Source organism: Alligator sinensis, unplaced genomic scaffold (assembly GCF_000455745.1).
Source record: "Alligator sinensis unplaced genomic scaffold, ASM45574v1 scaffold781_1, whole genome shotgun sequence".
In the NCBI taxonomy this organism is placed as follows: Eukaryota; Metazoa; Chordata; order Crocodylia; family Alligatoridae; genus Alligator; species Alligator sinensis.
In genome coordinates this window covers 3,646,687-3,660,457 of record NW_005841845.1, presented here as the reverse complement: position 1 = coordinate 3,660,457, position 13,771 = coordinate 3,646,687, and the positions used below count along the sequence as shown (strand labels likewise).

General features: G+C 49.2%; 1 protein-coding gene across 6 annotated transcripts in view; it reads right to left on the bottom strand.

Moving 5' to 3' along the window:
* LOC102382598 (protein Spindly-like) overlaps positions 1 to 13,765 on the bottom strand; it is an 18,435-nt gene extending 4,670 nt beyond the window's left edge. The window contains exons 1-12 of one of the 6 annotated variants that reach the window (XM_025206640.1): positions 13,180 to 13,583; positions 11,969 to 12,002; positions 11,341 to 11,501; positions 10,579 to 10,660; positions 9,730 to 9,910; positions 9,570 to 9,637; positions 8,079 to 8,155; positions 6,405 to 6,505; positions 3,939 to 4,030; positions 3,314 to 3,445; positions 2,489 to 2,661; positions 147 to 1,010 (exon numbers count right to left, since the gene is read on the bottom strand). In XM_025206640.1, coding sequence (XP_025062425.1) covers positions 975 to 1,010; positions 2,489 to 2,661; positions 3,314 to 3,445; positions 3,939 to 4,030; positions 6,405 to 6,505; positions 8,079 to 8,155; positions 9,570 to 9,637; positions 9,730 to 9,910; positions 10,579 to 10,660; positions 11,341 to 11,501; positions 11,969 to 12,002; positions 13,180 to 13,227 — 1,185 coding nt within the window. In that variant the 5' untranslated portion in view covers positions 13,228 to 13,583 and the 3' untranslated portion in view covers positions 147 to 974. The other 5 variants (XM_025206655.1, XR_003094554.1, XM_014521325.2 and 2 more) reach the window with 5 other exon arrangements.
* Positions 13,766 to 13,771: the final 6 nt, after the last annotated feature.

Sequence of the window (13,771 nt, the reverse complement as noted above, 5' to 3'; positions counted from 1 at the left end):
CCAGAGCTGGCATGACCGCCCCATCGGGACCCTGGCTCTCCTCCCCTGACCACCAAGTCTTTCCAAGCAAATGCCATCCTCTCCTCCCCTCCCCTGCATTCACTCCACAGAGAAATCAATTAAAACACCCAGATGCAAGGCACAGATCAGAAGAACAGCAGAATTTTATAAGACACCTTTTCCCCACTGCAGCCATCTTCTCCAAAACCAAAGCAACTGTCCCCTTGCAGAAGACATGGAAACGCTGTTCAACAAAGGGGCCTTCTCAGACCATTTCAGATCCCTCTGGGGAAGCCGTGGCCCAGCACCTGGCACAGCTCAGCTGCTTCTCCTTGGCTCTTAGCTGACCAAGTAGATTTGTGTCCAGCTGCTACAGGTCTGTTGTGTTCTCTCTACATGCAGGGCCTGGCTCCAAAGACGTGCCCTAGGGTTGAAGCTAAGAAAGAGAGCCAGAAGTCCAACCCCACACCGAGACCCCACTGCTGTCTTCTAGAGAAAGAGCATTTGAATGCATCACTGGAGGCACTGCACACCCAGTGCTATCAATGTACGCAACCTGCCTTGGTTCCTTCACAGCCCACCATGCTGGTGACTGTGTGCAGGGTCAGATGAGGAGCCTGCCCATTCACAGAATCACAGAAAATGGTGGTTGGAAGGGACCTCACGAGATCACATCCAGTCCAACCCCCTGCTTAAAGCAGGACCAGTCCCAACTACATCATCCCAGCCAAGGCTGTCTACCCGGGTCTTCAAAACCTCCAAGGATGGAGATGCCGCCACCTCTCTGGGTAATTCCAGGAGGCCAATTCCTGTTCCACCTTTAATTATTTTCTTATTCGACAGAAGCAGGCTTTCTTTGGCTACACGTTACAGGTCGCTCAGGTTAAGTTCAGGCAGACTGTCCGACAGGTCACTGCCGAGGTCCTCATCCTCATCCAGTATGCTTCCGGCCTCCTCTCGTGGCGTGCTTGCCTTCAGCTCCAGGCTCGGGGTGGAGGTATTTCTGGAACCTACAGGGACATTGCGAAGTTAGCGATGCTCTGGACCTTGTTCCTGAGAAACCAAGCTCAAAGCACCAAAGAGAAAGTGGCTTGAAGGAAGCTGCAGCCCCTAGTCACAGCCTCCCTGGAGCTACAGAGCATAGGCAGAGCTGATTCTCTGCGTGTCTGTCTGCAGTCACTGATGAGCTCCAACATCAAGCGGCGCCCAGTCACCTTCTCCCAAGGCAGATAAAATGTGAGTAAACATGCCAACTACGGGGGTTTGACTAAAATTAGGTGCCACTCTAAATTAACCATGGCCCCAAGCTTCTCAGCAAACTGCCAGTGCTCTCCCTGGGTGCCCCTGCTTTCATACTAATTAGGCTTGTGGTTGCTCCTATGATATAAAATATGTACTGCTAATAACATAGGATAACGAGCTTCCTGTTATAAAATGGTACATTTTGCTTGACACAGAACTTTGCTGATTAAACATTAAATTCAATCCCTGGCGTGTGCCTGGGAATGATACTGAAGAAGGGAACTTAACCCTTTGATGTGGCATGGAGAGATGGCTTAGGGAATGTCCTAACACCAGCCTGACATGTTACAACTGTCTGCAAAGCAGTTAATTGCAGCAGCTTTGTTAACAAAGACTTAACCAGCAGGATTAGTACTTGGAAAAAACAGCAAGGCAGCTTAATATGCCTTAAACTCCCATTCATGAGAATCTTAAGCACCTTACCAAAGTAGGGCATGAATGTCCTTAAAGAGAATATTAACCACTTTGTTCTTGGACCTGGGATTTCCCCCAAGGCTAAATATTACTGCAAACACGGGGGACTTTAATATCCCAAGAAGCAACTGTGCAGATCCAAGGAGATAAACAGGTTGAAAGAGGAAACTTTTTGAAGCTGGTAATTCTCACCTTCTTCCTAATCTCACTGGCTGTGAGTGCCAGCACCAACCTCAAAGAGGAATGACAACATTAAAATCTGATGCTTACCCCCACCAGGGGAAGTATCAGATATCACAACTGGCCTCACACCCAACCAAGTGTTACCCCGAAGCCAGACTGGGTGGGGCAGGGGGATCAAGGAACAGATGAGAACATATATACACACTGCCTCAGTCTTTGGCAAGGCAGTGCTGCTCACAGGGCAGTGTATTTTTAACTATGGCTTGCGTACTTTGATATTTTTTTCCTCATCAAAGCAAGCAGCAGAAAGTGCCTTGGTCCAGGGGCCAGCCAAGTGCAGTTTCACAGCGCAGACCACAAGCAGGGTTCATCTTTAACACACAGCTAGGACAGACCAGCCACCTCCATGCAGAGAAGCCCCTGGCATCATGGTGCATGCAGGGAAACATCATCTCAGGGCTGCTACTCAACAGCACGGATGCAAGAGGTTGATGGTTGGCTCCGTCTCATGCGCGAGACTTCTTTTTGACACAACACCTTTGATCAAGCCTAACAGCCCGCAGACAAAGAAACGCAAGGGCACGTCTACCTTATAGAGGTCCTGATGCAATAGGTGTGCGGGCAAACAGCCTCCTGGTGGACACAGGGAATGGGGCCAGCAAAAGGGGGTTTTCTGCTGGTGTAGCTGCATGATCTCCTCAAACTGCTGTGTCCAGACTAGAGCAGCATTTCTCAACCCACGGGTCGTGACCCAAAATGGGTCTCAAGAATATAGGAAAGCATGAACAAGCTTTAAAAATAGATCAGCAAACTTTAAAGGAAAAAATCTGAGAAATGGTGGCTTTTCCCTTGCAGGCTGGCAGAGTTCCAGCCTGTGAGGGGCTGCTTGGGCCCCCCCGCCCCACATACCCCCTGCCCCACGCACTAGGGGGCTGGGGCCTGGGGGCACTGGCCGTTGATGTTTACAAATGGGTCCTGATACAAAAGGTTGACTGGACTAGAGTGTTTTCCAACATAGCTGCATCAGCTAGGGGGTGTGATCTCCTCCCCACCTCTAGCCACCTAGGGTAAACCTTTGTTGTGTAGGTCAGACTCAGGGCCAGGAGAGCAAATCTGTTAGTGAGTGTAGAGCTGGGATTAGAACCCAGAAGTCCCAAATCTATTAGTACCCTGATGACTGAAGCATGCTGCCCCCTATATTTGGGTGTCAAATACCTACCAACCAGTCCTGGCACAGCTTTGGGGCTCTGATCAAATTGTTAGTGACCTCAGTTTAGGCTTCACTAAGACACTGGAAGGGAAAGGAAGCAGGACGCATACAGGGAGGTCCTCAGGCATTGGATATTCACAACCCACTGAAAATATTATAATCTTCAAATACCAAGGAATTTTATAGCAGCCACGCTATGCTTACCTTCTGGCTCCTTGATCTCTGTGGTGCTGGAGAGCTCATCGGAGCTGACGTCTGTGAGACTGAGCTCAGAGCTGGAATCATCAATCACGGAGGAAGTAAACATCTCCTCTCTCAGCGAGTCCTTCATGCTCTCTAGGGGAAATGCACCGAGAAGCAGGATAAGCTGAAAGCTGAGTCAATGATTGAAGGCCAAGGTCTAATTCCCAGCTGCCTTGGATTTGTGCTCTCTCTTGTACCTGGAAAAATACTCCAAACCTGTTTGAACAGTCTTTCCCTCCTACCTGGCACAGGTGGGAATGACTACATGGGCAAACAGGTCCCAAAGCACTAACCTTACGTGGGACACATATTGGGTGGAATGCCTTGCACTGAATTTTCCCAGCCCTGACTTTCATGAATGTACAATTAACATAAACTTCCCAGGAGAAACGAAAAATCCCAGACTCCTTGTCATCCCTCCTCGCCCGATCTCCTCCCCAGTTCTAGATATATCAGGCTCCCCCTCTGGAATAGACTGAAGTGGTGACATGGCTACGACTCCAAGCCAGGAAGCTTCAAAAATCAACAACAGGCTCCAGGAACAAATCCCCAGAGCATCAGTGATGTAAAAGCTCACACTGCTTACTTTGACGAGCTCTCTTCTTTCCCGTGAGCTTCATAAGTGGCTTCTCCAAGCACAGACTTTTCATTTGGTCTTTCAGGTCAGTGACCGTAGATCTGATGGAAACAAACACTGATCAGCTTCAAGGACAGAAGCTGAATTCATTTTTGGGGGCAATTCTAAGAGGGATTTTGGGAAACTCGTGGTTTACAGCGGCTAGATGCAGGTCTGCTGAGCAACTGATATTATGTAAGGCAGAGACAGGTCTTCTACAGAGCGGAAACAAGAATCAATATTTAACCACAAACTACAATAAAATCCCATTATTGGAGATGGCTTCCAAGTTAATATAATGTCCTCCACAGTGGTAAGCTACAGAATGGCAGGGAAGTCTGGTTTCTGACATTAGAGGAAGATTAATCAACATGAATTTAATAACAGAGCCCTGCTGAGCTTAATGCTGAGTGGGAACTACGTGTTACCTCACGCATTTCCCAGTAATACTGGTTCTTAATGGGGGCAGGTGGGGAAAGGCATCAGAGGAAAAGGACAAAGGAGGCAAGACCCCTGGGTTATAATACCAGCTCTGTCATTTACTCACTGTGCAGCCGGGAGCGAGTCATGCCACCTCTGCATCTAAGCTACGCAGCTGTGAAGTGAGGGGGTCATGTCCCCATACGTTTCACAGGGGTGAGGGAAGGGAAGACTGCAAGAATTACCTCAGTATCTGAGAAGGGCTTTGTGCTCTGTGGATGCCATAATACCAGTCCTTGTCAGCATTTGTCCAAGGCCCGGCATCACAAGAAGAGGACAGCTCTGTGCAGAGCAAATGCCATCAGACAGGACACTGCCGAGTGGTGGGAAGAGCTCCTTCCAGCAGGTGCTATGGATGCTGTCGCCAGCAGCCTGTCCTATTTCTAACTGCGGTAGCTACGTTCTGCCTTCCTGGGCTGCTGCTGCCGCCCCACAGTCCTGGGGATAACGTACTCTCCACTTCCTGTCCCAAACTGGCACATAATGTTTCTGTTGGCTGGTAAAAGCCTGCCAAATCCATAGATATTTAAAAAAAAGGCTTCTCTGGAACAATATTTACTAAGCCTAGCACTGCTGTACCACAAAGGACTTCAGTATTACACTGACGACGATGAATGGGGCTGCTGTGGGCAGAAGGCTCCTCCGAGAAGGAGCTGTCAGGGATCGGTGACCGACAACAGAAGGATGGGCCAGCTCTTCTGTGAAACATTATCCTGTCGCGGTACTAGGGTATGTGGGAAAGAGGGTTAGAGAGAGTCCCACCACCTTCAGTTAAACCCACATCAACTCCTATACCTGGCAGATATCCCAGGACAGCTGGGATTGGACAGAGAAGGGTACAATTAAACAGAGCTAGGCAGATGCAAGAACTGTCAAGAGAGAAACTCAGACATCACCATCCTCCCCAGGGACCAAGCCAAAGCCCACAAGGCCCGGTGGAGCAAAGGCTGCAGACAAACGGCAGGGCCCGTTCCCATCGGTGGAATGCAGTGAGAGAGGAGAGGAGGGCAAGCTGGTAAACAGCTGGAGTTTAGGCAAATCAAGTGGGCATCTCTTCTGAGAGGGGCCCTAGGCAAGAGGCAATTCCTGCCGAGATGACAGGAAACGAAGGAAGTAAAGGGGGAGCCACGTGGGTTAACTCCGAGACAATAGGATCTTCCAGTGCATCAGGGCCCAGGGAAAGTGAGCAGGCACCATTCCACAGCGCACACCCACACAGGGACTGGGAGGCCCAGGGGAGCAGCTGTCTGATACAAAACCTTTCATCTCCAAGGCCCCAGCTCAGGGTCAGCTTAGTGTGGGAATGACAGAAGTCATTTGCACCAGATGGCTGCTTCGTGCCTATGTGAAACAAACTGGAAGTGCTTGACCTGGCTGTCAACGTACAGGTATCCTTCTCACAAGGACACACCAACACCAGTCGCCATGTTGGACATCTTGGCAAAGAGATCTCTAATCAAATGCAACACCTGCCCCAAGCCAAAGATCTTCTCCAGCATAGGGGACAAGCTTGAATTGCAGCAGACCATGCCCTGCCTGTTCCAGGCTTAAACAGGAGACTTGAACCTCCAGAGCTGACAACCCAGCACCTTCTGCATTAGAAAAATTGAGCACCATGGTCCCACCCTGGTTAGTGTGACTGGAGAGGGATATTTTCTACCCCTAGCCTTAGTGAGTACAGTGCCAGTTCCCTTACACACTGCCTTGACATGGGACCCCAACACTGGAGGGGCTGCCTGAGGCTCAGATGGGAGTGCAGCCTTTGGCTTCTCTAAGACTGCAAACAAGGGGTCTCTTGGTGCTAGCTGGGATGAGAGCCCTGGGAACAATAGCTGCACTTGGACACACAGCAGCAAGTGTGCCAAGGGGAGAGGAGCCACCCCACCACCACCCATGCAATGCACACGCACACAGTGCTGCACTTCCCATGAGACCCCCGGCAGGACACGTTCTTACTTGACATGGCCGAGCTCCTGCTGGGTGCTCCGCGTCTCCACCTTGGCTTTATCCAAGTCATGAGACTGAGCTCTGTAGCTGTTCATCAGATCTTCCAGCATCTGAAGAGAAGAGGGGACACCACCTCAAAGGACTCTTTAAAAATGGTCCCTGGTTCTACCCCGCAGCTCTGAGCCCAGCAGAAAATAGACATCCGACTCGCACTATGGGAGACTATGGGCCTGAAACAGCTCCAGAAAACAGAGCCATGGAGACCCACAGCTCCATGACAAGGAGCACTCCACCCTGCCCACACAGAAGGCAGTACTTAGGGCCATTCCCTCATGGAGCAACAGGCTGCAAAATAATGGTCTCTTTCTCAGACCAGTCCTCCTTGATGCACATCAGGAACCACTCTGAAGACCTCTTGCTAGCCAGGTTTCACCCACAAACTGTGTTCCTCCTCCCCCAATAATAGCAGTCAATTTGAGAACAAGCTCAGCCCCTCTTGGACAGGTTACTGTACAGAGAAGGGGTCCTACAGCAGGTGGGTTCTGAAAAACCACCAGGGCTGCTGCCTGCTGAAAATTAGCACTAGATCTCTTCATTGGCTCTGGGGTATTTTAGGCCTTTCAGAACTCTGCTCCCTTCATCCCCATGCCCTGACAGCTACTGGTCACAACTGCAAATGTGCCCACGCCCTGGCATGAAACATCCTTCCTGGATGGGCTTCTAAAGGCACCAGCCTCTGCTCTGAAGCTCCCTCACTCTGCCTGTGGTGCCAGCAGGCTAAGTGGGGCTGGGGGCAGTCAAGGTGTTTACATATAAGTACCCATGCCTTTTTCCCCACTAGGTACACACACACTCCTATATACATGTTGAATGAACCCTTCTTACCCACCCTTTACATATCAATCCCCTTAGATTTGTGTATGTACTGCACCTAGCACAGCAGTCTCTTGTCTGGGGTCTGTACTACAACCTCAATATTAAATAAAGAAGAAATAAATTCCTTCCTTTCAGATTGTAATCACACTGATATTAATGTTCCATACACAGCAACCAGTCACCCACATGTTGGGAAACTCAGAAATACCAACAAATTGTGTAATACCCTCACAGGGAGGACTGTTACAAGCTCAATGTTTAATCCCATAAACATGGTCACATAAGGAGAGAAAAAAATACAACCACCGCACCCATGCAGAGACAAGGGCTGGGTCTACTCTCAGGAGCAATGAGAAGACTGGTAAATGTAAGCACCTCCCAGCCTTTGTCAAGGTAGCACCAAGCCTCATAGCAATGGTAAGGCAGCAAACCTGGAAAATAAAGGCTCTGGCATACAGGAGCAGGCCACCAAAAATTGAGATCTTTGCTCCAGTTTTCAAGAGGAGCGTATATGGTCCATGAACTTCCTGGATTCTCTTACCATGCTGGTCCATGACAGCAGATCTTTCCTGCCCCCAATGGGTGATCAGCGTAGGGCAGAAGTACACAAATTCACAGCCACACAATTTTTACCCATGCTATTAAAATGGAAAATTCTATCCGTACGTGGGTCTGATGACATCTGCTCCCATAAGGAATCCTACTCGCCCTCTTTCTGCCTCGCCCTGAGGCAGTGGGTTCCGCAGGTCGTCAGAACAGTACATGCTTAGATTTTTCCAGGGAAAAGTGATCCAGTAAACAAGGTACCTTGCAGTATCGACTTTGAGTTCCCTTCATTTCATCAGTTGCAGACATCTGATGGAACAGATCCTCCTCTTGCCGGTCTGAGAAGAAAAACAATTTGGCTTTGCCTGGACAGAGACAACTAATTGACTTGATTTGGTCTTAGGCATAGCTGAATTTGCTTCCATCCGACGCCCGTTTTTTAAACAGCCACCTCTACATTCATGTCTCTGAGCAGTCTCAGTAAAAGCTCAGAGGGCAACTATGATGCTAGAATCATTTTCCACTGAGAACTCATCTATCTGTACAGTGAGCACAGCCTGCTGGTCCCCCCTGGGAATTGCGTGCGATACCCAGTGCCATTACTTTCATAACTGCATAAAATGTCATCAGAAAGGGCTTTCTGGTCCAAGCTCCTTAACACACAGTTGTGCTCTGAATCACTGAGCAAGATGGCAGTGGGGTTTTGCACATACTGCCTACTAGCATCACTGAGCTTGGCGTATTATAAGTAAACAGTGGGTCAACCTGCTTCCCAACAATGTGTCTGTCTTGTCTATTCAGACTGGCAGACTTTGTAGAAGGATATGGTCTTGCACTCTGTTCTCATCCTGATCGAGTACAACTGGGACCCAGTCTTGGCTGAGTGCTTTGGGTATCCCCAGAACGCAAAACAACAGCAGTATAACAAGCCTGAGAGCCGAGATTCAAGGCAGGTGTTTTCAGTTTCATGCATCAGTGCTAAAAAAATTCCACAGCTCAAACACTAACCCTTCGTTATAGGGAGTATATACCGCACAGCCTCCAGAGGGGATGCCCCCTACCGTTACCGCGACCCATTACCAGAAATTCTGTTTATGATTTGTGAGCAAAAATAAAATCCTGCACCCTCTTCTACAACCATATCAGCTCTGGGATCTAACAGAAGTGAAGAAGGTAATTGGTGATTAGTCAGCAGATCTGACAGAGCGGGGCTGATGAGCAGGAAGGGGTTGTTACAGTTGCTTTTAAGACAAGATGCAGAGTTTGATAATCTAAAGCATAGGGTAACTTTAGGGATGGTCTTTTATTCAGGCAAAGTACCACCAGATAGTCGTCCCCGAGAAAGGCCAAGCAGGAGCGCATTTTTTCCCATCCCAGTATTTTTGTCTTGTGCCATTTTTTAAAAACATAGGTACAGAAGTGAGTGAATGGCTAGTGCACTGCAACAGTGCGCCCTGCAGGCAGAGACCACCTCCCCGAGCACCACAGCACAAGAGACTGTCCTCCCACAGTTCTGCCAGTGTACTGCACGAAGTACACTGGACCCTGGGCCCGCTTCGCCACAATGTCCCTTGCTGTCTTCCTCCCAAATGGGGACTGTCAACAGAACTAAACAACCCAATACTCCCAACTGAGGACCATTTCCCCTCCTTCTGGTCAGGCTCCCAAGACACTGCTGGCTTGTCCTGCCCAGGCAGTGCCAAGACACCCTCTCTGCCCCCTCCCCGGTGAGCAGTGCAGAGCATCACTTACTCAGCGTGTGCTTCAGTTGCTCTACCTCTGTCCTCACACATTCATATTCTTGCCACAGAAGCTTTTTGCTGCAAGAAAAGGAAGAGGGGTTACCCCTAAGAGAAAAGGGAAGATCAGCCTTTTCTCCATCAGCCAGGTTGCTGCCGGATGCAGTACTGACCTCTCGTGCATCTCCTGCAAGATGCTGGAGCTGGGGTACACATCCGGAGTGCAATCTCCATCTGGCTGGTGAAACATTTGTTGCTGCAGGTTATGAAACTCGCTCTTCAGTCCCTCAATCCTGTGTCCCAGCAGGGACTCCAAGCCACTGTGAGGACTGTTCTGCAATCGATGAACCTCCCCTGCAACGGCAAGTGGAAGAGCAGGAAGCAATTAGGTCTCAGGCATGTCAACAGAAGGGGTGAAGATGCTGGTATAAACTGCCAGAGGTATTGGGGACCTCTGCTGAGCGCCCCCCCGCAAGGGATATGGCACAACTAGTGTCAGTTTAAGAGCTCCCCACAACCCCCCAGCAAGCCTGTTGGGCAAGAGAGGAGTTCAATTCTCATGGCCAGTCCTAGACAACTGATGATTTCAAGCAGAATAGGTGACAAGCACAAACCAAAGGTCAGAGCTGGCCTCCTATGAGTGTCTGTGCCAAAGTTGTGTGGTCTAGGGATGAGAGAAAGGGATTTAGTGCTGGGACATTTCATTTCCAGTTAGGACACTCTAAAGGCCAATTGCTTCAGCTGTGTATCCCCTGATCCTTCCCCACAAAGTGCTCAGACAGGATAACCAGTATCACTGAAAGGGAAGAATGAGACAATCAGACTCAAGGTGCTGTGGTATATCTGACAGCCTTGGCTCTCCCCGTTTAGCAAAGAAAAACACTGAACTGAGCCCCACTCAAGATCTATGCTCGCAATCCACTGTCTCGCCAAGAGCACCCCAGACAGACAGGGACGCAATCTGTATAACAAGCATCTCCAAGCATCTCGCAGTGACCTCAAACTAGGCAACTCTTCAGTACCTTCCAGTTTATTGATCCGCTGCTGCTGAAGCTCCCTCTCCTGTTTCAGTCTATTTACGGACTGGGTGAGGGACTCAACGATCTGAAGGGAAGACATAGGTTAGAACAAGTCTTACATGAAAACAATTTAGGCTAAAAGAGGACTCAGCTGGCTAGAGCAAGGAGGTTCGCTGGAGAAACTGGGAATGCTGATGGGCCCCTAGAGACGGACTTGAAAGCAACTCAACTTGGCTGAGCAAGATGGACCTCCCTGGTTGGGGGAATGTTGAAGGGCAGCCTCTATAGGGTACAGTGGACCACAGGAGAGCAAATGAAAGCCAGTGCTCCTAGGGGCCTGCTTTCCTTTAAAGAACATGTGAACGGGCAGATAAGAGTATTCATATAACTTCTGCCATATGAAAAAGCTGGAGATGTCACTGCCTACCTATCTTCTAAGCATGTCACACTATAGGGCCTATAGCACACTGCTACAAGAGACCCAGATCCAAGCTTGCAGCTGAAGCCCCAGACCAGCAGGATATGAGATGCCACACAGGTAATACACTCTCCCCCAGGATGATGGAAAAAAGAAAACATCCCATATCTTTATGCAGAGACCATTCTAGATGTCTCAAAGAGCCTCTACTAGCTCAGAGGGGACAGGTTTTCATACATCACGTGCTGGGTATGCAATTGAAAGGATATGCATTACCACTACACTAGCAAAAGTCATCTCTTTCCTGTTAGCAGAGGAGACAAATGTCACTGTAAGCCTGGGGTTACCTTGGCTTGAGAATGCAGCTGTCTGCGAATGGCTGCTAGCTCCTCTGTTGCCATCCTGCAGTGTGGAAGACTTATGCAGGTGGGACACGGCTGCACAGATCTGGCCAGGGATTCATCAAATGCAGCGTCTTCTGTGTTTATTCTATCAAGCAGAAGATCTACTAAGAGATGAAAAGCAAGAAGTGTTACTAGGAGCTGCAAGGATAGGAATCCCCTGGGGTTTTCTGCATTCTTAAACTTGCTGCTGCTGATGCCTAAGGCAGGGACTTAGGAAAAAGCCAAGCTGAAGCTGTACAAGTAGCAGTCAGATTCTTTCCTGTTCCTACTTAAATGATGCAATCATACACACTCTCACTGGGAAAGGCTAGCGTGTTCATGCTGAAACCTCTGCCTAAGTAACCCACCCAATCTCCAATAAAGAAAGGCTTGAAAGAGTCATCAGTCTGCCACCTGGGGTAAGAACAAACCTGGATTTTGAAACCAGGGCATTGGCAGCTCTTATGAAACAGAGATAAAAATAAAGACAGTTATAGCTATCCATCTGAAATACAGAAACAAAGCACTGCTGTGCAATGAAATGCTAGATGCTTTAGCGCCACATGCTTTAGAAAGTCAGATGAGGATTTACCTTTGGAAGAGATGCTGGTTGTGTTCAGTCGCTGCTGCAAGGGATAAAGAGAAATCAGATGATGTAGTAAAGATGCTAACACCTGCTTTCAGCAAGAACAGGTGAGAGTTGCACACCTAAGAAGGACAGGCTTCACACACTGCCTGCAGAGGAACCCTGGCATAAAATCCAAGCCATTGCAGGGGATCAGCCTAGAAGAGTGAGATTGAGAAGTGCTCCCCTGTTGCTCAAGCCACCCTGCAAGCAAACTGGGCTGAAACAAGAGCAATTAAGTGAGAAGATGACAGAGAAGTAGAGGATTCAGGTCTGCTAGAAAAAAGCAGACAGCAAAGTATTCAGAAGACATTCACATTTTTAAATATGATTTTGCAGTGCCGGGCAGCATGGGGACAGTTACAAAGACAGGAAAATCTATGGAGTTCCCAGAGCCCCACACAACCCTAACCAGGCTGACAAGGCAGTTCCTACATCCTTTACCCCTTTGTTAACTGCTTAGGATCAGCACCAGTAGATTTTAAATTATATTTGCACCTAAAGCACCTTTCTATACCCCATGCTCTAACCTGGGGCAGAGCTAGGAACAAAACAGGAATCCCAAAGCCCAGTTTCTCACCCTGAGCACTGAGCTATGCTCTCTTTAATAACATTGCTGCTGCTTCCGCCCTGCCGTGCTTCTAGCAATAAAATATACACATCAAAGCAGCACTTCCTCCTTTCCTGCAAGTTCCTTTGTTTTAATCAACCAGCGATCACAGTAAGGAGGCTACCTATGCTTTTGAGAGGCAGCGGCAGGTCTTTATGGAAAATATTTGTCTCAGAGAAGTAAACCCCTTCCCTCTGAATTACTGTGCATTAAAGGGTCAAATAGTCCATCACAATACAGGATTAAATATTTTTGGGGAAAGCAAAAAGACTCTCTCTTCAATGAACAGACCAGAACGTACTGCAGAGAGTTAGTTAGTTAGTTAACTGGTTAGTACCAGCCGCAGAGCGCTAGTTCCAGATGCGTCTGCAATGCACGTGGGGTCCTGGTGGATTTTATTAGGGCAAAAAGGACTCAATTGTGATGGTGCTATTGGTGCAATTGCTATGCTGCCACCTGTCCGATCCCAGAATTTTCTAGAACGTCGGAATCACAAGCCGTGCCTCCCCAATCCAGCGCCCTACTCATGCTGAACCCCTTTCCTCTTCATTTTAAGGTGAGTTATCACCTCTCCTGCGTGCTCACATGCTTGACACGCTGGCAGAAGCGCTTCCATCAGCAAAGGAAGCTTTATTTGTGACCCTCAAAGACAAAAGGTCCTGCACGAAACGGATCTTCTCAGCTGACCGAGTACGAGCACCAAGAATTTAGCGAAGCATTTAGGGATCTGGAACCTCGCCACAGGAGCGCAAACAGCTACAAAATCAACCGCCGAGACTTGACGCCCACGACGCTGCCGGCACTGCACAACAAACTGGTTTAAACAGCGCTTTCCCAGAGCTGGGATCTTAGCGACGCGTTGGAAACGCAGACAACGCGGGCGGGAAGGATCACTGCTGTCGATGCGCGGGCAGCCCAGGACGCCGCCGCCGCGCGGGCGCGCCGCTGGCTCTCCGCGGTTCAGACGTCCAAACGCTGCAGCTGAACTTGCCTTTATTCTGGCCACGCTGGCATCTGTTTCGGTCAGTATGGAGCTCAGCCGCGTGTCCCAATTCATGCTGCTAGGAGACCGGGCCTTGCAAGTGTTTGCTGTTGCCAAAGCAACCTTGCATGGGTCTGCGGGGTGGAGAGGAGAGACCTGGGGTCACTTGCCCCCCCCC